At 39.8% G+C, this 18164-nt stretch overlaps 1 protein-coding gene and 1 long non-coding RNA gene across 2 annotated transcripts; both read right to left on the bottom strand.

Annotated features, from left to right (window-relative positions):
- Positions 1-253: 253 nt before the first annotated feature.
- Positions 254-3031, bottom strand: LOC118408663. The gene is made up of 3 exons (XR_004830334.1): positions 2846-3031; positions 2200-2382; positions 254-1382 (listed from the first exon to the last, which is right to left on the bottom strand). It is a non-coding gene; the product is annotated as an uncharacterized LOC118408663 (long non-coding RNA).
- A 2761-nt stretch (positions 3032-5792) lies between these two features.
- LOC118408656 lies at positions 5793-17016 on the bottom strand. The gene is made up of 6 exons (XM_035809513.1): positions 16791-17016; positions 11424-12234; positions 10932-10938; positions 10557-10678; positions 9570-9762; positions 5793-5882 (listed from the first exon to the last, which is right to left on the bottom strand). Exons 1-6 carry the CDS (start codon positions 16945-16947, stop codon positions 5793-5795), a joined length of 1380 nt encoding a protein of 459 aa, XP_035665406.1. The 5' UTR covers positions 16948-17016.
- Between the last annotated feature and the right edge of the window lie 1148 nt (positions 17017-18164).

Raw genomic sequence — 18164 nt, 5'->3', positions numbered from 1 at the left:
CTCCTGTAATGTGTGCGTACTTCTGTAAATACCATCATAACTCAGACTTTGTTGTCTCAAGTCTGCGAAGTGGTATAACGAATAAAGATTTCAAAGATTTCAAATGAAACAAAATAAGACAAAATACATAAATATCTTAAATTTATATTTAATGGTAGAGTAAAGACGTAATTGTTTTCAAAACAGATCATTTAATTTGACTTGGATATGCATTATGTTGTACAGAAGCAATACTACAGAAATGCAAAGCTACTATACAAACAGCTTATCATTATCATTTTTAATAGATCGCGTGTACTTTCATAACCTAAATACAATGTAATCGTCTGACAAGATGTTATCATATGATATCGTATAAACATTCGGACATTGAATGTGGCTGTTCTAAAATTGCCAAAAACGTCTGTGTACAGTACTCTCATCCCAAAATTAGATTGAAAACAAGACCACAAGATGACATTTCCTAGCATTCCTATCCAATCCCTTCATTCAACACACTAACCCTTGCTTGTGTCTCTTACAGTCCTGCCGTTTCTGACAAGACCACAAGATAACATTTTCTAGCCATTATATCACATCACTTCATACAACACACTGATCCGTCAAATCCAAAATAGTGCCACCCTTCCCGTCATACACCGCAAATCAAAATGGCCAAGCCCATACATGCCAGCAAAAACAGTAAGGGTTCTGCTATCGCAAATCTTTAAAAAACAGTTCCCACACGCACTAATGACCTATTACAGATTATTGGAGTGACAAAGAGTGGTGCTTTCAGATTCATCCAGCAGCAGTGGGGCAATAAATGAAGTCCTAGTCGACGTCATCTCTGTAAGCCTCCTCGGTATCAACGTAAGAATAGCAGGGAATCCAAAATTTAACCGTTTTCAAGGCCTCATAAACACCTACCAGCATACCATATATCAAGACAATTCACCGAGGCAGTCGAGAGTTATGCATTCTATTTGCACACACACACACACAAACACAAACACACACATACACATGCACTCACTCATTCACTTACACACACACACTCACACAAACTCACATCTGTATCTAAAATTTTCATAGCCGGAATAACCGCCGTTCGCCGCCACACACAATAGCTAACACGTACAAACGCTACCAAAAACATAGCGAAGGTAATTACACCACCCGAATGCAGCACGCCTCTGTCAACAAAATGGCATTTCCTTGACTTATATTATGTAAGATCTAGAAGATTTTAAACATAGTCAAACTAAGGCATCTAGATGCTTTTAGATTTATTTAGGGATGAGCAGAGCTGTTGGTCTTTACTGTTTTCATCTTCTCAGCGGTACGCTTACAAAGTTGTGGACACTCTGATGATGTCTAGGCTCCTACCATCTATTGGTTTGCTGCAGAAATGCATGAAAGAAACATATAAGTGAATGTCCGGGTCCTGTAAAGCTGTACACCTAACAGAAAACCCAATACCGAATTCCGTAAGGCAACAATTAGTAATACACAACTGGATAGAGAGAAAGCGGTCATACGTTTTAGGTAATACCCACTGCGGTTTGATAGCAATTGGTAGTGCATGCTTCCTAAAACTTCTGACCGTTTCGTTTTCTAAATCTATACACTCAATTGTGAACCGTAGCCTTACGTCTATCATTACCTTCATTGGCGTATCAATATCAAATTATACAATTAGCCAATTTTCAGTAATAACTATTACCCGGACGTCTGCATTTGATATATGTAGACGTTTTTCTTAAAAACAAAGACTTGATATGGTTGCAACACTATTACTAGAAACTACTAGTAAGTATATAGTAAGGTTCTTTAGGCACAACCAAGGAGTACTAACTCGTACCGTTTCGATGTCTATCAGGCACCAACATCAGGGTAGAATGACTAGCAGCAGCAGGCATGCAAGAATGCCGTCCCAAACGTGGCTCAGCTTGTATCCCCCGTTGTCTCTGAGTCACGTTTGGGACGGCATTCTTGCTGTTGCAGCACCACCTTCATCGGCTATAACTAGCAACAAGAAGTAGTTTCCAGTCATTCTACCCTGATGATGGTGTCTGATAGACATCAAAACGTTGAAAGGAAGTACCCCTTGGTTGTGCCTAAAGAACATTATTATGTAATAACTGCCAAGTTATTTACGGATACTAGTAAGTATGAAAAGTATATCTACGCATCAATATATGGTTGAAGAATACATACGCCTGACACAGGTGAGAGGTGTCCCAGACCAGACCCCGTTGTTGCAGGTCCTAGTTGAGCTGCCGGACTGTGGGGAGCCATTTCGGCAGGCGAAGCTGCATCTCTCCCCGTGTGTGTAAGGCGGGTAACACCCGTACCTGAAGCTCCAGGTCCGGATTGGTGGTGCAGAGCAGGGCAACGTCGCTACGATATGAGGAAGACATGTGTGATTTATTGGATTGTATTTTATTGGATATAGAGGATTCTAGGAAGAATCGTTTGACATATTGAACTTTTTTATTTACGTAGGATTCACCGCAGAACAAGCAGAATAAAGATTCTTTAATAAACAAACAACCAAACAAACATTAAAGTAATAGATATCAGCTAGATTGGGTTAAAAGAATAGAAGCTTTATGCACGATATATCTCCATCGTTTTCATGCAAAACAAGACTATTTGAATCATTTTTAACGCTACTTCACCTTTATACGCTGGACATCCTACATCCGTTGCTTTTAAAACGTGGTATTCAGGAAAATCAAGTCGACGGACGTTTGTTTCGAATTACCATGTTTTGAAAATATCACAATTTAAAACAGCAATTTTTACATGTATGGCCAAGCTTAAGCTTTTTCTCATATAAGCCAGATCATGCGATACATACCTGTGTATCTACAAATCAGGTCGGACCCACTCCAGCCACCATTTTGGCAACGTTTGTAGGTGCTGCCGGTAACACGACTGTACCCACGCCGGCACTGGTAGCGACAAGTCTCCAGATGTTTGTAGGGAGCGGCACAGCCACTTCTGATGGTGTTCGGCACGAACGGTGGTGATGAACGGCAGTCCGCCCCGACTGAAAATGTACACATGAAGTCATTTAAGTTTTATATGGATGTAAACTATGTCCTTCAATGAAGCGTTCAGAGAAGCTTTACATTGGAGAGAAAAAAGATGTTAAGAGACTGGTACGGTGATCTGGTAGCGCAACTTCCGGTTTTGCTATCTCGTGTTCTGAACATGCTATGGTCACGATTTTTGAGTGTTAGATAGCTCTTGTGCTTAGGAATAAGTGACATACGTTTTGGCCCCCTACCGACTAGGTTTGGTATAGCAGGGGCATTTTTGTCAAAAACTTCTGAAGAGGATAACTCAAGAAGGGAACAATGGATTTTTATGATTTTTGGTATGTAGGTACCTTAGACAATGTTGTACAAGATAAGATACTAATTATGCAAAATAGGAGTAAATTTGCATAAATAATGAGAATATTCTATCATAGCAGTTTTTTTCAATGTATCTCTTGTCCCGGACATGATATAGTCTTGACATTTGGTTGGTAGATAGCTTGCAGTGTCTTGACAAAGTGAGGCATATTTCAGCCCCCTAACATGTAATTTAAGAACTGCAGGGGCGTTTTTGTCAAGACATTCCAAAGAGGATAACTGCAGAAAGGATTGACGGATCGGCATCATTTTAGGGGTGCAGGTAGCTTAGGCAAAGGTGTTCATAATGATATGCATGTTATGCAAATGTGGAACTTAATTGCATAATTAATGAGGAAATTGTATAATACCATTATTAGCAATAACTGGACTTCAATAAATGTAACACTTATAAATTCTGATAGATGGAATATAAGCAGATACCAAATATGGTAATGAGGAACTTATTTGCATAATTTATGTAAAAATTGCAAAGCTGCTTTATGTCTATTGATTGGAATTTTATACTTGTGACATGTGTACGTTAGTCAATGATGAACTACGCATAAATTATGTTAATGTGTTAGTCAATTGCATGAAATTTACATAAGCTCTAAATTTTCATGGAGGTATGAGGTCGCCGAACTCTAGTTATTGATATTGTTATTTTATTTGTCTTTGTCAGTTGTAATCTTTTTAGAGGTGATATTAATATTAGCATGTTGATAGAGTCTACCACCTCTCTGTCCTGTACTGTACTTTGTTAATACGAAAATTACAATACAGAGATTATCATAATTTTTTAAATGTGAATATGTACATGGAGTTATTATTATATTTTCAGTTGCTTCTTCGATCTCTTCTAGCATTGAAGTCCTCGTGACAGACATACTTGTATTCCATGCATTATGCATATAAGGATGTTTAGCATAATGCATGGATATTATAATTGTGCTAAACATCTCTGAATGTATATCATTATGTGATACATACATCTACCACAAATCAGAGGTGTCCCAGTCCAGACTCTACTAGATGTGCAGACTCTTGATGTGCTGCCGGAGATTGGAGAGTACCAGCGGGTACACTGGTAGTAACACACCTCTCCATGTGTGTAGGGGGCTGCACACCGGGTCCGAAAGGCGGCTACTGTACGTCCAGGCGGGGCAGTTGGACAGTGAAGCCCTGTAAAAATAAGCAGATCAGGACATGAATTTTTTATCCTTAAACGCGGCTTTGGGAGAAAAGATAATAATATAAAATATTAATATATTTTTGCTTCATGAGCCCACTTGACCATTGACGTACGTGTGTCATGTTTTCTTTCTCATTGGAGAGGTAACGGTAAAGCTATTATTATCATTCTTTAATTTTTTTTCCGTGATGGTAATGTTGCAATTCTAAGCTTTTTATTACTTTTTAGACGTAAAACAATTTTGCCATAACAATAAAGTAAAAATGTCAAAGTTTTTGGTGTTCTTAAGGAAAAAATATGACTCACAATACCTTGATCATTATGTTAATCTTCAATTTAAATTGTGGTAAATGTTCCAACCGTCGTCACAGAAAAAACATGCGGTATGTAAAGTATTTACAGGTTCTTTTATGTATAAAATTCCTCACTACATGCTGTCCCTTATTCTTCTTTTCTTAATTATTATATGATAATAATAATAAGTTGCATACCCCTCCTACAGACTAGGTTTGTCCCGACCCAGCGGCCACCAGAGCAGGTCCTGGTGTAGTCCCCGGAGACCCGACTGTACCCGGTACGGCACCGGTAGGTACACCTCTCCCCATTGGTGTAGGGGGAGTAACAGCCGCTCCGATAGGTGTAGCCCAGGATTCGCGGTTTAGAGCATCCTGCCGTGGACACTGATGGAATAAATAATTTTTTAGTCAACCAGAGGTGGGTTGGTCTCTGCTTCTTTCTTTTTCTTCTCCTGTCACAAGCTTAAGATTTGAGTATGATTCCAGACTTACTCCTGAACACCAGTCGACCACGCCCACCTTCAGCTAAAGTATTTCAGACATCCTAATAAATAAATAGATAAATACCGTTTACAACCGAATGTTTTAAGCATTTCAAAACATTCGCTGGCGCAGCCGAACGCCAGCCAGCCACAGGCGACCTAGCACCCGAATCACCCCCGACCAGGGTGGACGGAATGTCGGAGGCCATGTTCGGTTATATATGTTACCGGGGCTTGATTTTATGAACCCGACAAATTTGGTCTAGGTACTACGTACTTGACAAAAACATAATGCTTCACATGGAACGGAATTTATGTGGTAAGATATAGCGTTTATTACAAATAACAGGATATAATCCACAACTTCTCGCACTAAAGTTAATTGAGAAAAATATTGGAATATTTTTTTAAACAACAGGCCATTTCCTTACCACTACGACGACGCCGACGACGACGCCACCATGCACCCGACTCCAAAACAAGTGCAGATATCAGAAGAAGTAGAAGCGCACACCTTAGAAACCTGAAAAATAGGGGCAGTTTAGCTGAAATCCTACCGCAATAAAAATAACTTTATATAATGATTCATACTTTGACACGGTTAACAGAGTTAAACCTAAGATTTTGCTAAAATTCTAAAATATAATCTTGATATAACGATATGAGTTTTCGTCCCATGCCAGCAAGAACCTCTAATTCTAGATATTGCTATATCCAAATACTTTTTTAAAGTTACTGGTATTTCTAGCCTGAATTCCTAAAACGATTTGGGTCAAAACGTCAATAATTTTCAATAGGTTGTCTTAATCTAGTGCGCTTAAGATCCGCTTTTATGCTTTAAAACATGGAAAACTCCATGTAGCACAAGCTTGAAGTAGGGCTATTTCCATGACAACATATGCAAGGCCGTGACAGTACGCTTGAGCCTCATACACAGTACGCATGCGTTGTCATGTCAGTCTATCACTTACGAGTCCTTGAGTTACCCATAATTCTGTGTTCAGTGACCTTCAATACAAGGTAACGCCTGTAGTTAATGGTGCGTAAGCAATCGCTAACATTTGGAAGATACTATTGTCCCATTATTGTCACCTCTACTGCTATCGATACCCTGTTTTGCAAAAAAATGACCTGTTTTCACATGAAAGAAGTTAAATTTTGCCTTTCGTGGCAACAGGAATGGTTTACATTTTACATAAATCCTAAAGTTAAAAGCTTGTCTCCTACGATTCGAAATGGTACATTCTGGAAAAACAAGTCCTTGTCGTGTCTGTTCACTCAGAATAAGATAAGGAGAAGGGTCTCAATGACAGTGCTTCATCCACTATACATGTTCCTAGTAGCGAAATGGATCGAAGGTAACAACTGAGGACGTACATATGTGGACTAAAGAGTTCGGCTAGCCTGGCAGAAATGTCGAAAATGAAGTTTCATACAAAAAAAATTCACTGGGGACAACTACTCCACGAGGTGGAAAGTCAACTCATTAAGTGCCACACGCATCTTTCTGCAGACAGAATAAATCGGAATCTTCACAGGGTACGGTGTGTAGATTTTGTTTTGTAAAGGTCCACATGTACAACTGAAAGATAACAAACTCGTTGGATAAAAACAGTCCAAAGTGAGCCAAATTGTCGAACATTGCAATTTTTGATTTGCCGATTCAGGTCAATGCCCCCGACATCCATAAATTGTTGACATGTTAAGAGTGTAGAGTTCTCAAAAAGACTAAAATCTTTCTAACTGGAAGCGTGGATGTTCTATACACGACACAACATTAATGTCACCAAAATACGACAAAATCTAGTCTATAATCAATAAAGATTATTGTAAATAACCTACTTCATGTTGAAAGATCTCAATAATTGGTGAATGTACTGTATACAAGCCAGTCGAAGTAGTTCCGAAAATTTCCCGCCTACGAGTGGCCGTGGTGTGACAAAATTATGAGAAGGAGATGTGGGGTTCAATCTTATACATGTCTTGATAATTGATCAATTTCAAAAAGTGGGTGTGTTTTCGCAGAAAAGCAGTCTGCGTCGTGCTGAAGAAAACGTCACTCTTTTGAAGTTCAGGCAGGTAGTCAGTGATTGTTAATGTAGGCGGTACTTGTTTCCTCGGTGTACACAGAGACAGACATTAATCTCATCTTCTGTCATGAATATATATGAGCTCTGGTAAAGTCCCCAAAACTTCTTAGTTATTTCTGGCGATGATGACATACTGGGCATGCGCACTAGTAAGAAAGTAACATGTTGCCCAAATACCGAGAAGACACTGAAAAACTGTAACTTTAGTCTAACGTCATCATTAATTTTTTCTTACCTGTACTACATTAGTCTGAGACTACAATATTTTAGATTAACTCACTTTAAATAATCAATATATACATACATTGATCTGACCGTGCTGACTAATAGCTATAAATCTATCTATATCCTCACCTACGTCATGTTTTTTATAGCAAAACGCGAGTGCAGAGGCCGTACTTATGAACCATTTCCTTAAAGAATTTCCAAACTTTAAATGGGTTTAGTAGGGCAATACTTCAAGATGAAGACGTGGATATATACATATAGTTGCATTTCAGCAGAACGTTTCCGAGATTTAAGAAAAGAAATTTATAGTAAATAACGAAATGATCATGTTTAATTATCTGGAGTAATCGGCAACGCCTATTCTTTATGGCGCGTACGTGGTTTAAAGAAACTGTTGTTTCAATATTGTTCGCTACAATTCTAATTTCGCCATACGTACATGGTGAATACGATAAATCCTGCCCTTAGTGGTAAAAGCACAATCTATGACGTGAAGTAAAGCGTGAAGTTTATTTTGGCATAAGAGTTTAGCTAGCTCGACAGAAATATCGAAAACGAACACTTCAAAAAAACTTATCAGGTCACAACTACTCTGTAAGGAGGAATTTCAACATTAAAAGTGACATACGCATTTTATGAAGGTTGAATATATCGGCACCTTCAGTTCATAAGGTATTTTTTTCGATTTTGTTAAGAACCACATGTACAATGTAGCAATTGTACGAAGAAAACTAAATGCCAACTCTTTGAGTATGATAAAAGCTGTTCAAAATGAGAGGAACCAAAATGCCGAAGGATGCAACTGGTTTAACATGTGACCCCAGTTTAGGTCAATGCCCTCTAGATCCATTAAAAGGTTGACAGGTTCAGAGTGTAGAACGTACCGCGTCACAATAAAGTGGACGTTTAGTACTTTATTGAGGCATTTGACAATGCAAGGTACAAAAGGCAATGACTAGTACATGTACATGCATTAAAAAGCTACGAGATACTATATGTTCAAATGTTTATCGTTAAATATGCAAATTAAGTCCACATTTGCATACTTCTAATTAAATTGAAAAGATACCTGCATGCTAAATATCATGCATATCCATAATTTCTATACTTCGTTATGCTCCTTGGAAGATTTTTACAAAACTGCCCCTGAAGTTTCAGAGCAAGCCGCTAGGGGGCCCAAATCTACACCAAGTCTTCATTAAATCACAAGCTACCACCTGAAAACCAAGACCATAGCACATCCAGGTCAAAAGATACAAAAAATGAAGTTCTGCTGCAGTACGAACATCACGCACCAGGGGCCCCAAAGTTGACCTTGATCTTTGTCTTCCCAACACCTATCCACATACCTACGATAATTACAATCCATTCAGAGGCTCTAAAGTTATGCTGACCACAAAGATATGGAAACACATGTACAAACAAACAAACAAACACACACACGCGTGCACACACACAGACACACACACACACCATAAACTACACTTCCATTTTTCATGGAGGTAAAAATCAGCTTCTCCTATTTTTTTTAATATTGAAAGCATAAATATTTGCCAGCTGTATACAATGATATCTAAATTTAGAAACTACCGCAAGATTACTACAAAATGTTTCCAACACACACAACCTGTAAGAAAGTAGCACTTAAAAATGTGATAAATGTGATAAAAGGTTTATACATATCAAACAAAAATTTAAGAATTACCCCGTCGTTATATCAAACTTAAATTATCATGCGTGTGTTGTTAACTTCCTGTGAGTGTTCTAACTTCTAGGTACACATTATGGTAGAACAGGGGTAGACAAATGACAAACACCAATTTGGCACACGCCTATGCTGAACCAATATACCATCTAGGACCCATTTAGTACATGACGCTAGCGGTCACTACCTCCGCCATTTGCGGGTCGATGTTCTTCAGTTCCCGGTACAGGTCCTGGTAGAACGGCTTGTTGATGAAGCGGAGGGTGTTGGGTGCGAGCGGGTTCAGGTTGGGCTGGGTGATCAGCACACGGAACACGCTGGTGTTGAAGGCCCGGTAGGTGCTGCAGTCTTTGTCCCACGTGCACGGGTGGAGAGAGAACCTGGGAGGAAAGAGACGGAAGTCACGTTGAACATTTGAAGTATACTGTTTAATGTATTATTTGTAAATTATTATATTTACAAATAATAACTGAATAATCGCGAAGATGATTTGATTTTTGTTATGGTTAGCTTGTATATATATATTGTTTAACCATCACGTCAAAGTATTTTAAGATAAATTTCTCACAGCTTTGTGACTAATGACTAAAAGGCCCCAAAGGGACCCAAACATTGTGGCGAACTTATAATGAATCAGGGCTGTCTCCAGGACCCATCCCTCCGTCCCAGGACGGAATTGTGCTTATTGGGACAGAAAAAAGAATTACCCCATCCATCCCAAAAATCTGAACTTAATGACATGAAACTGCTGAAAATCTATTTTCGTGAGCTTAAAATGACATGTCTATATAAGGAAAATCAACAACATGGGCTCCCAAACAATGAGTGGGATGAAGAAAGGGTAGCCGGAGCTGGAGTCAGCCCTGTACTGAATGTTCTAGGGCAATATTTTCCTCAAAGCATCAACGAACTGAGAAATCTGTCCTACAGAACTGTAATATTTCACGACTAGAAATGTCCCAATCTGTAACGCCTGCTTCGATCCGTATGTAGAGGTTTAATAAAATGAAAGTTAAGTCCAGTATCAAAATTTATTTCGCATGGTCGTCTTGTATTGAAGAAAAATTGCATATAAATTGATTGAAGAATGTCGAATCGTTATATTATCTAAACAATTTAATCATTCAATTTAATGTACAAAAACGGCTTATGATGATAATTGTGGGGACCTCACCTTAGAAACGACCGCTCACTGATGCCATGATGGTCCACACTGTGCACAATGGTGTGGTTAAACAGAGCGTCCAGCATCTTTGGGTCGATCCCGTGGCGCTCCATGACGTCCTGTAGTGCCAGCACGTCACCGGAACGTACTGCGCCTGCGCGAACCCTGGTGGTTTGGGGCTTGGTTTGGTCAACGTTGCATTGAAATTCCGCTTGTTGCACAATATATGTTAGAAACATGGTTTCATGTAAAACGTACACGGAGTTTTACCCTTATATACGCACACACTTTCTTAAATGCGGCCCTTTAGTAAACCGGTAGTTTAGCATGTCTATACTTTTCGCGCAGGCGCAGTACGTTCCGGTGACGTGCTTGTAGTGCCAGTCTCGATCTGTCACGTGGAGGAGAAAATTAAGTTTCTCTCAGCATCTAACACTTTCTACGCATATCTCAGAATTGAAAGTTAGATTATCTTAAAAAAAAACTGGCTATGAGGAAAAGTTATATTATGAATTTACTTCATTTTAAAACACAACAAATGAACAAATCATTACAGAAAGTACATGTATGTAGAGCTATATGATGTTTCGTATTGTCAACATATGTATGTAGTTATTTATATTACGCATTGTAAGTAGTATAAAAACCTTGTGTATACATCAGCTATTCATTTGGTATATGTATTATCATATTGACCTGTTTTGTGAGTGGAAATCAAATATACAGACATTCAAATCTGTTTTAAAGTATGCCTTCTCAGTCGTCCAAAACATGCAGGCACTACCAACTACGCTCTCAAAGAGCGTCTTTAGGCCCCAATCGTATAAAGAATCTTACTTCTATCTCACAACAATCTTGAACTACTTTTGCACTAACCTGAATAGTTTGCCGGCAAAGCTGTCCTTCCCGTGTGAGTTCCAGCGATGCACGGCTTGATGCCCTTCCAGCGCACTCATGTTCCTGCTCTCCTCCACTATACTCTCTCGGATACAGGCGTCTCCGTAGCCGAGATATCGGGACATGTTCCCGTCCCACTCCAGCACACTCAGCGACGAATGGAGGAGCTGGTAATGTAACGGAATGGAGGTGTAGCTCGACTCTTGGAGAGTCTTTACGTCGTTATTCACGATGTTTCGGACCAAGCTATTGGAGAACAGATGTGACTTGGTGTGCATGGAGTGAATATGGTAGAAGTAGATGGTTGAAAAGATTTGAGATCTGTCGGTGACTTCTACTCCGTTACGAATGAAGCGCAAAATATGGACGCCATTCTTTCCTGTCTTGTACCTCAGTAACATGTTCTTCAGCTTGTATCCTCCGGAAGTACGCAGCTTGCAATCACAAAATGTTACTTCATATTCACCCAACTTGCCGTCTGTTGCAGGGCGAACCAGTATAGCCATGGTCGTATTCTCTATGTAGCCAACAATGTCCGTATCTGTAGGATCTCGCGATCGCAAGACGAACAGAAGGTAGAGAGAATAGATGACAGCGTATAGCCACCTTATGTAGTACATGGGGCTCTGCAGGAGATAGTGGCGTCGGAAGAGGTGCTGAATACTCGGGGTGCACTCACAGTCGTCTATACGGGGGAGGATTTGAGAGGATGTCCTTGTCGGCCTCATCTTCTCTATCTTGTCAACTGGAACTAGTCTGTTCGTGAGCGGCACTTGTCGACAGAGCGTACCTGAAAAAATACAACACCAATTCAACGCAAGATGTCAAAACAATAAAAACGTTCTGGATACATGAAGTATACAATACGTCACTAAATGTACGTAATAGAATGAATTTTGTACAGCCTAAATTGGCCCAATATGATATTTCAGTTCAACTAGCACAGCACTGATCTTTTATCGAAATTCGAAGTTAGAAATACGAACCTGTAGAACATTACATGATATAATATTATATATACTGAATTCGATTAAGAGTCAGACGTTTCAGATAACACCCTCCATGTTTAGAGTATGTACATAGACAACGTAGCCAATTATGCAATGCCCAATGATATGTAAATGAGTCACAAAGGAATCTAATTAGTTTTCACATTCGTCGCCCTAAACTCCAGTTTTGATGAACTTAAAGACCAAGGTTTTACCATAAAACCACAAATGAATTCGGCTAACGTAAACTACTAGCCATCAGTCTAGCCCCAACCACCATCATGACGCTACACATGTGTACACATCAGTGGAGGCAGGCTTATACAAATTAGTAAGTATTGGAGTTACTCTTCAAAACAGTTTCGATTGAAACATGCATAACACAGCAGATGTGAACAGATAAGGAATTGAATTATGGCTGCACATATGCAGCTTACAAAGATTATAAAGCATATCTGGCCATGGTCTGACTAGAAGTGGGTCTCAGACAATTTGACCCACGCAGATACAATGTGTAACGTTACAGGCTCGTTCTCATTTTAAATGTCAAAATGTTGTCGCCTGACTTTACGCCTTGATATGGAGCAAATTATCGACAACATCACTGGTTCCTTCATTTTTCCACAACCCCTGTAATGTTTTACAAAAGATGCACAATATCATTCGTATTGGTTGATGGCTTAGAAGATCATTATAGCCACGGGTTGGATTTTACCCCCTAAAAATGGCTGTCGCCTGAGAAGAAACGAAGAATTCAAATAGTAGCCCCAAATGTAACAATTCAGTTCCCAGAATGATTGTTCGGTAGGTGGACATGTGCCAAGCCGCAGTGGGAGGGGGAGATCGATTGGATTACTCTGTCACTATACTCCAAGGACAAACCTCCAGCAGTATTATACCCTACATTTACTGGATGCAGTCAACTATGAGTTGCCAGCGTTTAACAACGAGGAGGAGGGAATGAACCGTATCCTAGCTGAAAATTCTACTGACAGAACGGCTGAGAAGTTAGCTCCGAACTCCATCTTGTAGACCCAGGCTTCTTTTAACACGGCACTGTATCCGGTCTTCCATCTTCACTGTCAGAGTGGGGCGGACATTCGAGCTTCTAATTACCGGGTGGAACCGAGAGGTGAATCCCATCTCCAGAGAAAAGAATTAGAAAGTGAAGCTGTCATGAACTCGTGCTGGTGATTCTTAGGGATGCGAGAGATGCAGGCACGTGTTCGGTCTGAGGCTCTACTCGAGCGGTGAAGCAAGCTTCCAGTCGTCGGGTGGGACAGGAGCTAAAGAGCGTTCTGGAATCTTTCATCGTGCATGCTGTAGACTCCCCAGAAAAAATTCATCACATATCCAGCCAGCAAGACCACACAAAGGATTTACCGAACTGTCGTAGGGACATTTCAAACATTAACTGATTTCTACAGTAAGATTAACACTCCAGTTTTAATCTTTACTGTTTCTATCTTTGCTTTATTTGCACATTTCTCAATTCTGAAGTCCCTTTTGATCCACGTGCCATGTGCTCACAGGCAAGCCCAGTCTTGCTCCAGCACACCTGGTGGATTAGCTAGCCCCGGGTGGGTCACCCAAAGAAAACAAAGGGCCAGAGAAAAACACTTCTGTAAGCTATTCCCAGTTACTACATTCCTCACAACTTCTCTATTTACCACAAATTATGTCAGACTTTGCCGACCCAGCACAAAATTGTCAAACTTATACATTTTTCAACAATGTATGCATGTAGATAGTGAATCAGGTGCCAAGCATTCAGCTGGTTTTCTCTTATGTCAGCCAGGGTTTGTTTCTGAAGTACAATACATTGCTATACAATATCTGTTCCCAGGTTTAATTTTTGCTGTAGCCAAATACTGTCGTCAACAACGTATGCATGTAGTTTGTGCCTCAGTGTGTCAAACATTCAGCTGGTTCTCTTTCCTGTAAGCCAGGGTTTGTTTCTGAAGTGCAACTCCCTGCTATGCGATTCAGATCTGTTTCCATATTTTTTATGTTTACATATTTCCACATTTGTATGCTTAATATTGCAACAGTCAGTTTTGCTGTCATCATTATGTACCTGGCTACTGATCCATATGTGTCATAATAAAGTATTTCTTGATTATTCTACCATAAGATTTTCTCAGAGAATATCACTCGACAGTAATTTCCGTTCTCATTTACTTGCAAACTAAAGACAATATAATGTTCAAGTTCAAGAAAATGTAGCAGATTGTACGATCAGTGTGCCATACATTCAACTGAATCTCTTCATGTTCAACCAGGGTTTGCCTACTGAATTAGTGCAACTGTTACACGATAGTTTCCATGTTCAAAGGACAGAAGTGCCAACATTCTTCATTTTGTAGCTTTCTTATAATACCTGTAATGTAATTATTTTACGCAGTGGTTTCATATTTTTATGATTATTCAGATTGACTTGTCAATCTTCTCCTGTTAGGGGAGGAATGTTATGAACCCACTGTGAACCATATGATCCGTCCTACTCAACCCCCCATATTTTAGAAGTTAACTAGTCCCGTGACCTCATTCTGGTGCTAGAATCCTGGAGGGAGGACACAATATTAACCATGTAGCTCTTCAAAATGTCCAGCGTGCGGCCAGTTCTTTATATTTCATTAATACCATCGGCTCATAACAATAGTTTTTTCGCTATTTTTAGAATAGGTGGCATTCCGGGGCTCTTTCGAGCCTCTATAGGGGGTTCTCGAGACCCTAGAAGGAATCTTCCATATACTCCACTTCCGATCATTCACCGTAGCTGATTACAGCCCTCTTTTTGAATCTTACATGGCAAATGTGTCTCTTTCTTCCCCAAGTGTCCCCCCACAGTGAAATCATCAGACGACGCCGGGAGCTATACAGGCTTTTCATTTGACGTCATCTGCGCCATGCTGGATTCAGCGTACGTCTACCGAGGGTGCCCTAGGTGAAGAATTACATTACATAATAGACGCAACAGACCATACGTGTATTCCTTGCGCTAAGCACTCGATCTCATTGAAATGTCGAAAATGGCATTTTTTGGTCGAAAAATAAATCGGCTTTATTTTCAGTGAAATCTACGTGGTTGTTTAGGAAAATTCCTCTTTTAACCATAGCCAAAAAATGGCAACTTACTATTTTCGGTCCCATTGGTAATGCATTACAGGGCATGTAACAAACGTTACCGGTAACGTTTGTTACAACAGTAGACTTAACCCTGATTTCTTCGAAAGGACTCACCTTATTGACTACAACATTTAGGTATCAATGGACGTCCCTAGGAACATTCAAAAAGTGGGCAGCTTTTTTACACCAGGTCAAATAGAAAGCTTAGACAGCATCGAACAATGATAACGTTTGTTACAGTCATTTCTGTACAACATTTTGGTAAGCAAGGTGGGATACAAATGACAGTCAACAACCCTTTCTTGTTACTTTAGAAAGCCAGAAAAACTCTACAGCGTCACAAAAACGGTCATTTGTAGTCTTATACGTGGATAATATAACCGTGGCATCCATCGTACTCATGGTGGTAACGTTTGTTACAGAATCTGGCGACAGGCAAAAACCACCTCACACAGCCTCCAAGATCAGTGGCAGTAGCGATCTGACGTGATCGGTCAGAGGCCTAGTCAGCTGGTTTCACCTACCGAACAATCATTCTGGGAAATGAATTGTTACATTTTTGACGATTATTTGAATTCTTCGTTTCTTCTCAGGCGACAGCCATTTTTAGGGGGTGAAATCCCACCCGTGGCTATAATGATCTTCTTAGCCATTAACCAATACGAATGTTGTTGTGCATCTTTTGTAAAACATTACAGGGGTTGTGGAAAAATGAAAGAACCAGTGATGTTGTCTATAAATTGCTCCATATCAAGGCGTAAATTCAGGCGACAGCATTTCGACATTTAAATGAGAACGAGCCTAAGGTGATCTTTGAATTCATCACTCCCCCGCCCAACGGATCCTACGCTCTCTTACGGCGGTAAACAAACTGCGTGTTTTCCTTCTTAGGATACGATTTTTACACGCAACACTCCCCCGCACGGTCGCTACTATTCCCGGGCCGTACATACGCTAGGATATTTGTCCTTGTGTGGTAAACATTTTAGATTTCCATACCAATAATTTTAGGCTCGAAATTTAATAGGGATTTTATACTTTATACTATTAATACTTTTTGTGGTACTAGTAGTTCATCTTTAAAAGTTATGCGCGTACACAGGGACAGGGTGTACTGAGTATTTTTATATACCAAGCGACCCCGCATCACCCCGCTAAATTGTTATGTCCGAAAGTAATCACATAATTTGCTTCAACACATGATATAGTAACAAAGTAAAATTCATACCTGTATAAAATGTTTCGTCACGCAACCCACCAGCTTTGCTGTATTCCTTTACTCCTGTGCGAGCTTGAGTGCTAGACACGGCATTCAGAAATGACGCGAACTTGTCTGACTCTTGTTTTTTGGTGCCAATACATAGGCACGCATGCGCGCTGCTCATGTAACCCGGGAGCCTCAGCCCCCCTCCCCCCTACTTTGCCCTTCGCGGGGTTATTTGGGGGTATAGATATGTAGATGTAGATGTAGATGCCCCTACCATGTGTAACCAAGACAACCAGAATTTGCATTACAATGAATCGGGCAAACGCACGGACGAATATACGTCGATGTAGGTTAGACATCCAGGTAATAAGATACGTCAAAAAGTAGTTACTCAAGCAACTGGATATGGTTTTGAAACGGTCAGACGTTTCGGATAGAATCCACTATTCTTCGTCAGTGACACTAAAGAGATCTGGAAGAAACAGGTCTTTTATACTCTAACTATGAATGACGACAATTTCAAATGTCCAATAGGACACGTAGTAAGACAATTCAAACTGAAGACAATTTGGATTTCAAAGAAAACAAAGCTAAGCCAAAGTCAAGCTGAAGACAATTTGGATTTCAAAGGATAGCAAGGCTAAGACACAGTTAATGCAAATGAGTCAATTAGCTCCTGCTGCTTTAGTTGCAGGAGCTAAAAGTTTTAGATATGTAATAGATCAACAAATCCGATACAATTCACCTATAAAATGGTTGACACCGTTCTCGAGGCTGTTTCTGAATACACCGAATTAGCTTCGGAAATTTCCATTTAAATCTCCTGTACAATATATTATATCGAAAGCTAATTCGTCTGTGGGTTTCATAAAAAGGATCAGCAGGTTTTGATGCCCCTGTCAATAATAAAAAGAATGAAATTATCAAATCTTACGTATACCCTTGTCAGAATCATACTCGAGTACTGTTCAGTGGTATGGTCACCGTACACGCACAACCTCATGTCTTCAATTAAAACAGTCCAGAGACGTGCCTCCAAGTATATTCTTAAGAGCAAATGTCTGTAAGGATCAAACAATGGTGGCAAAGGTCAAAAAATAGATTTGGCTCATATTTTGCACAGTGATAGTACTTGGTCCACAACCCCTCAAAATAGCTTTCTTTTAGATCAAAACTCCTTGTTGCCATGGTAACGGGCAAACAAAGTTTTCTGGCCATTTTCCCCAATTTTCGCATCTCAAAAACACAGAAATCAGCATATTTTACGGCACTGTCTCGACAACACCTTTAAACCTATTATCTTAACAAACAAGATCTAAATAGACCAACATTTTGGCTTTTTAAAAATTGTTGTGAAATTTCCAAAGTCGTACATTTTCGTTCTTGGGCAGCCTG

Source organism: Branchiostoma floridae, unplaced genomic scaffold (genome assembly GCF_000003815.2).
Source record: "Branchiostoma floridae strain S238N-H82 unplaced genomic scaffold, Bfl_VNyyK Sc7u5tJ_318, whole genome shotgun sequence".
Taxonomy (NCBI): domain Eukaryota; kingdom Metazoa; phylum Chordata; class Leptocardii; order Amphioxiformes; family Branchiostomatidae; genus Branchiostoma; species Branchiostoma floridae.
This window is presented reverse-complemented; position numbering and strand designations above follow the sequence as displayed.

What these genes read in the sequence shown, in the direction of transcription:
- LOC118408656 (XM_035809513.1), bottom strand. Translation starts at nt 16,947, where the DNA reads ATGAGCAGCGCGCATGCGTGCCTATGTATTGGCACCAAAAAACAAGAG. An exon ending in TGACGAAACATTTTATACAG is followed by an intron (nt 12,235 to 16,790) that starts GTATGAATTTTA and finishes GTATTTTTTCAG; the next exon opens with GTACGCTCTGTCGACAAGTG. An exon ending in AGTGAGCGGTCGTTTCTAAG is followed by an intron (nt 9,763 to 10,556) that starts GTGAGGTCCCCA and finishes CTTTCCTCCCAG; the next exon opens with GTTCTCTCTCCACCCGTGCA.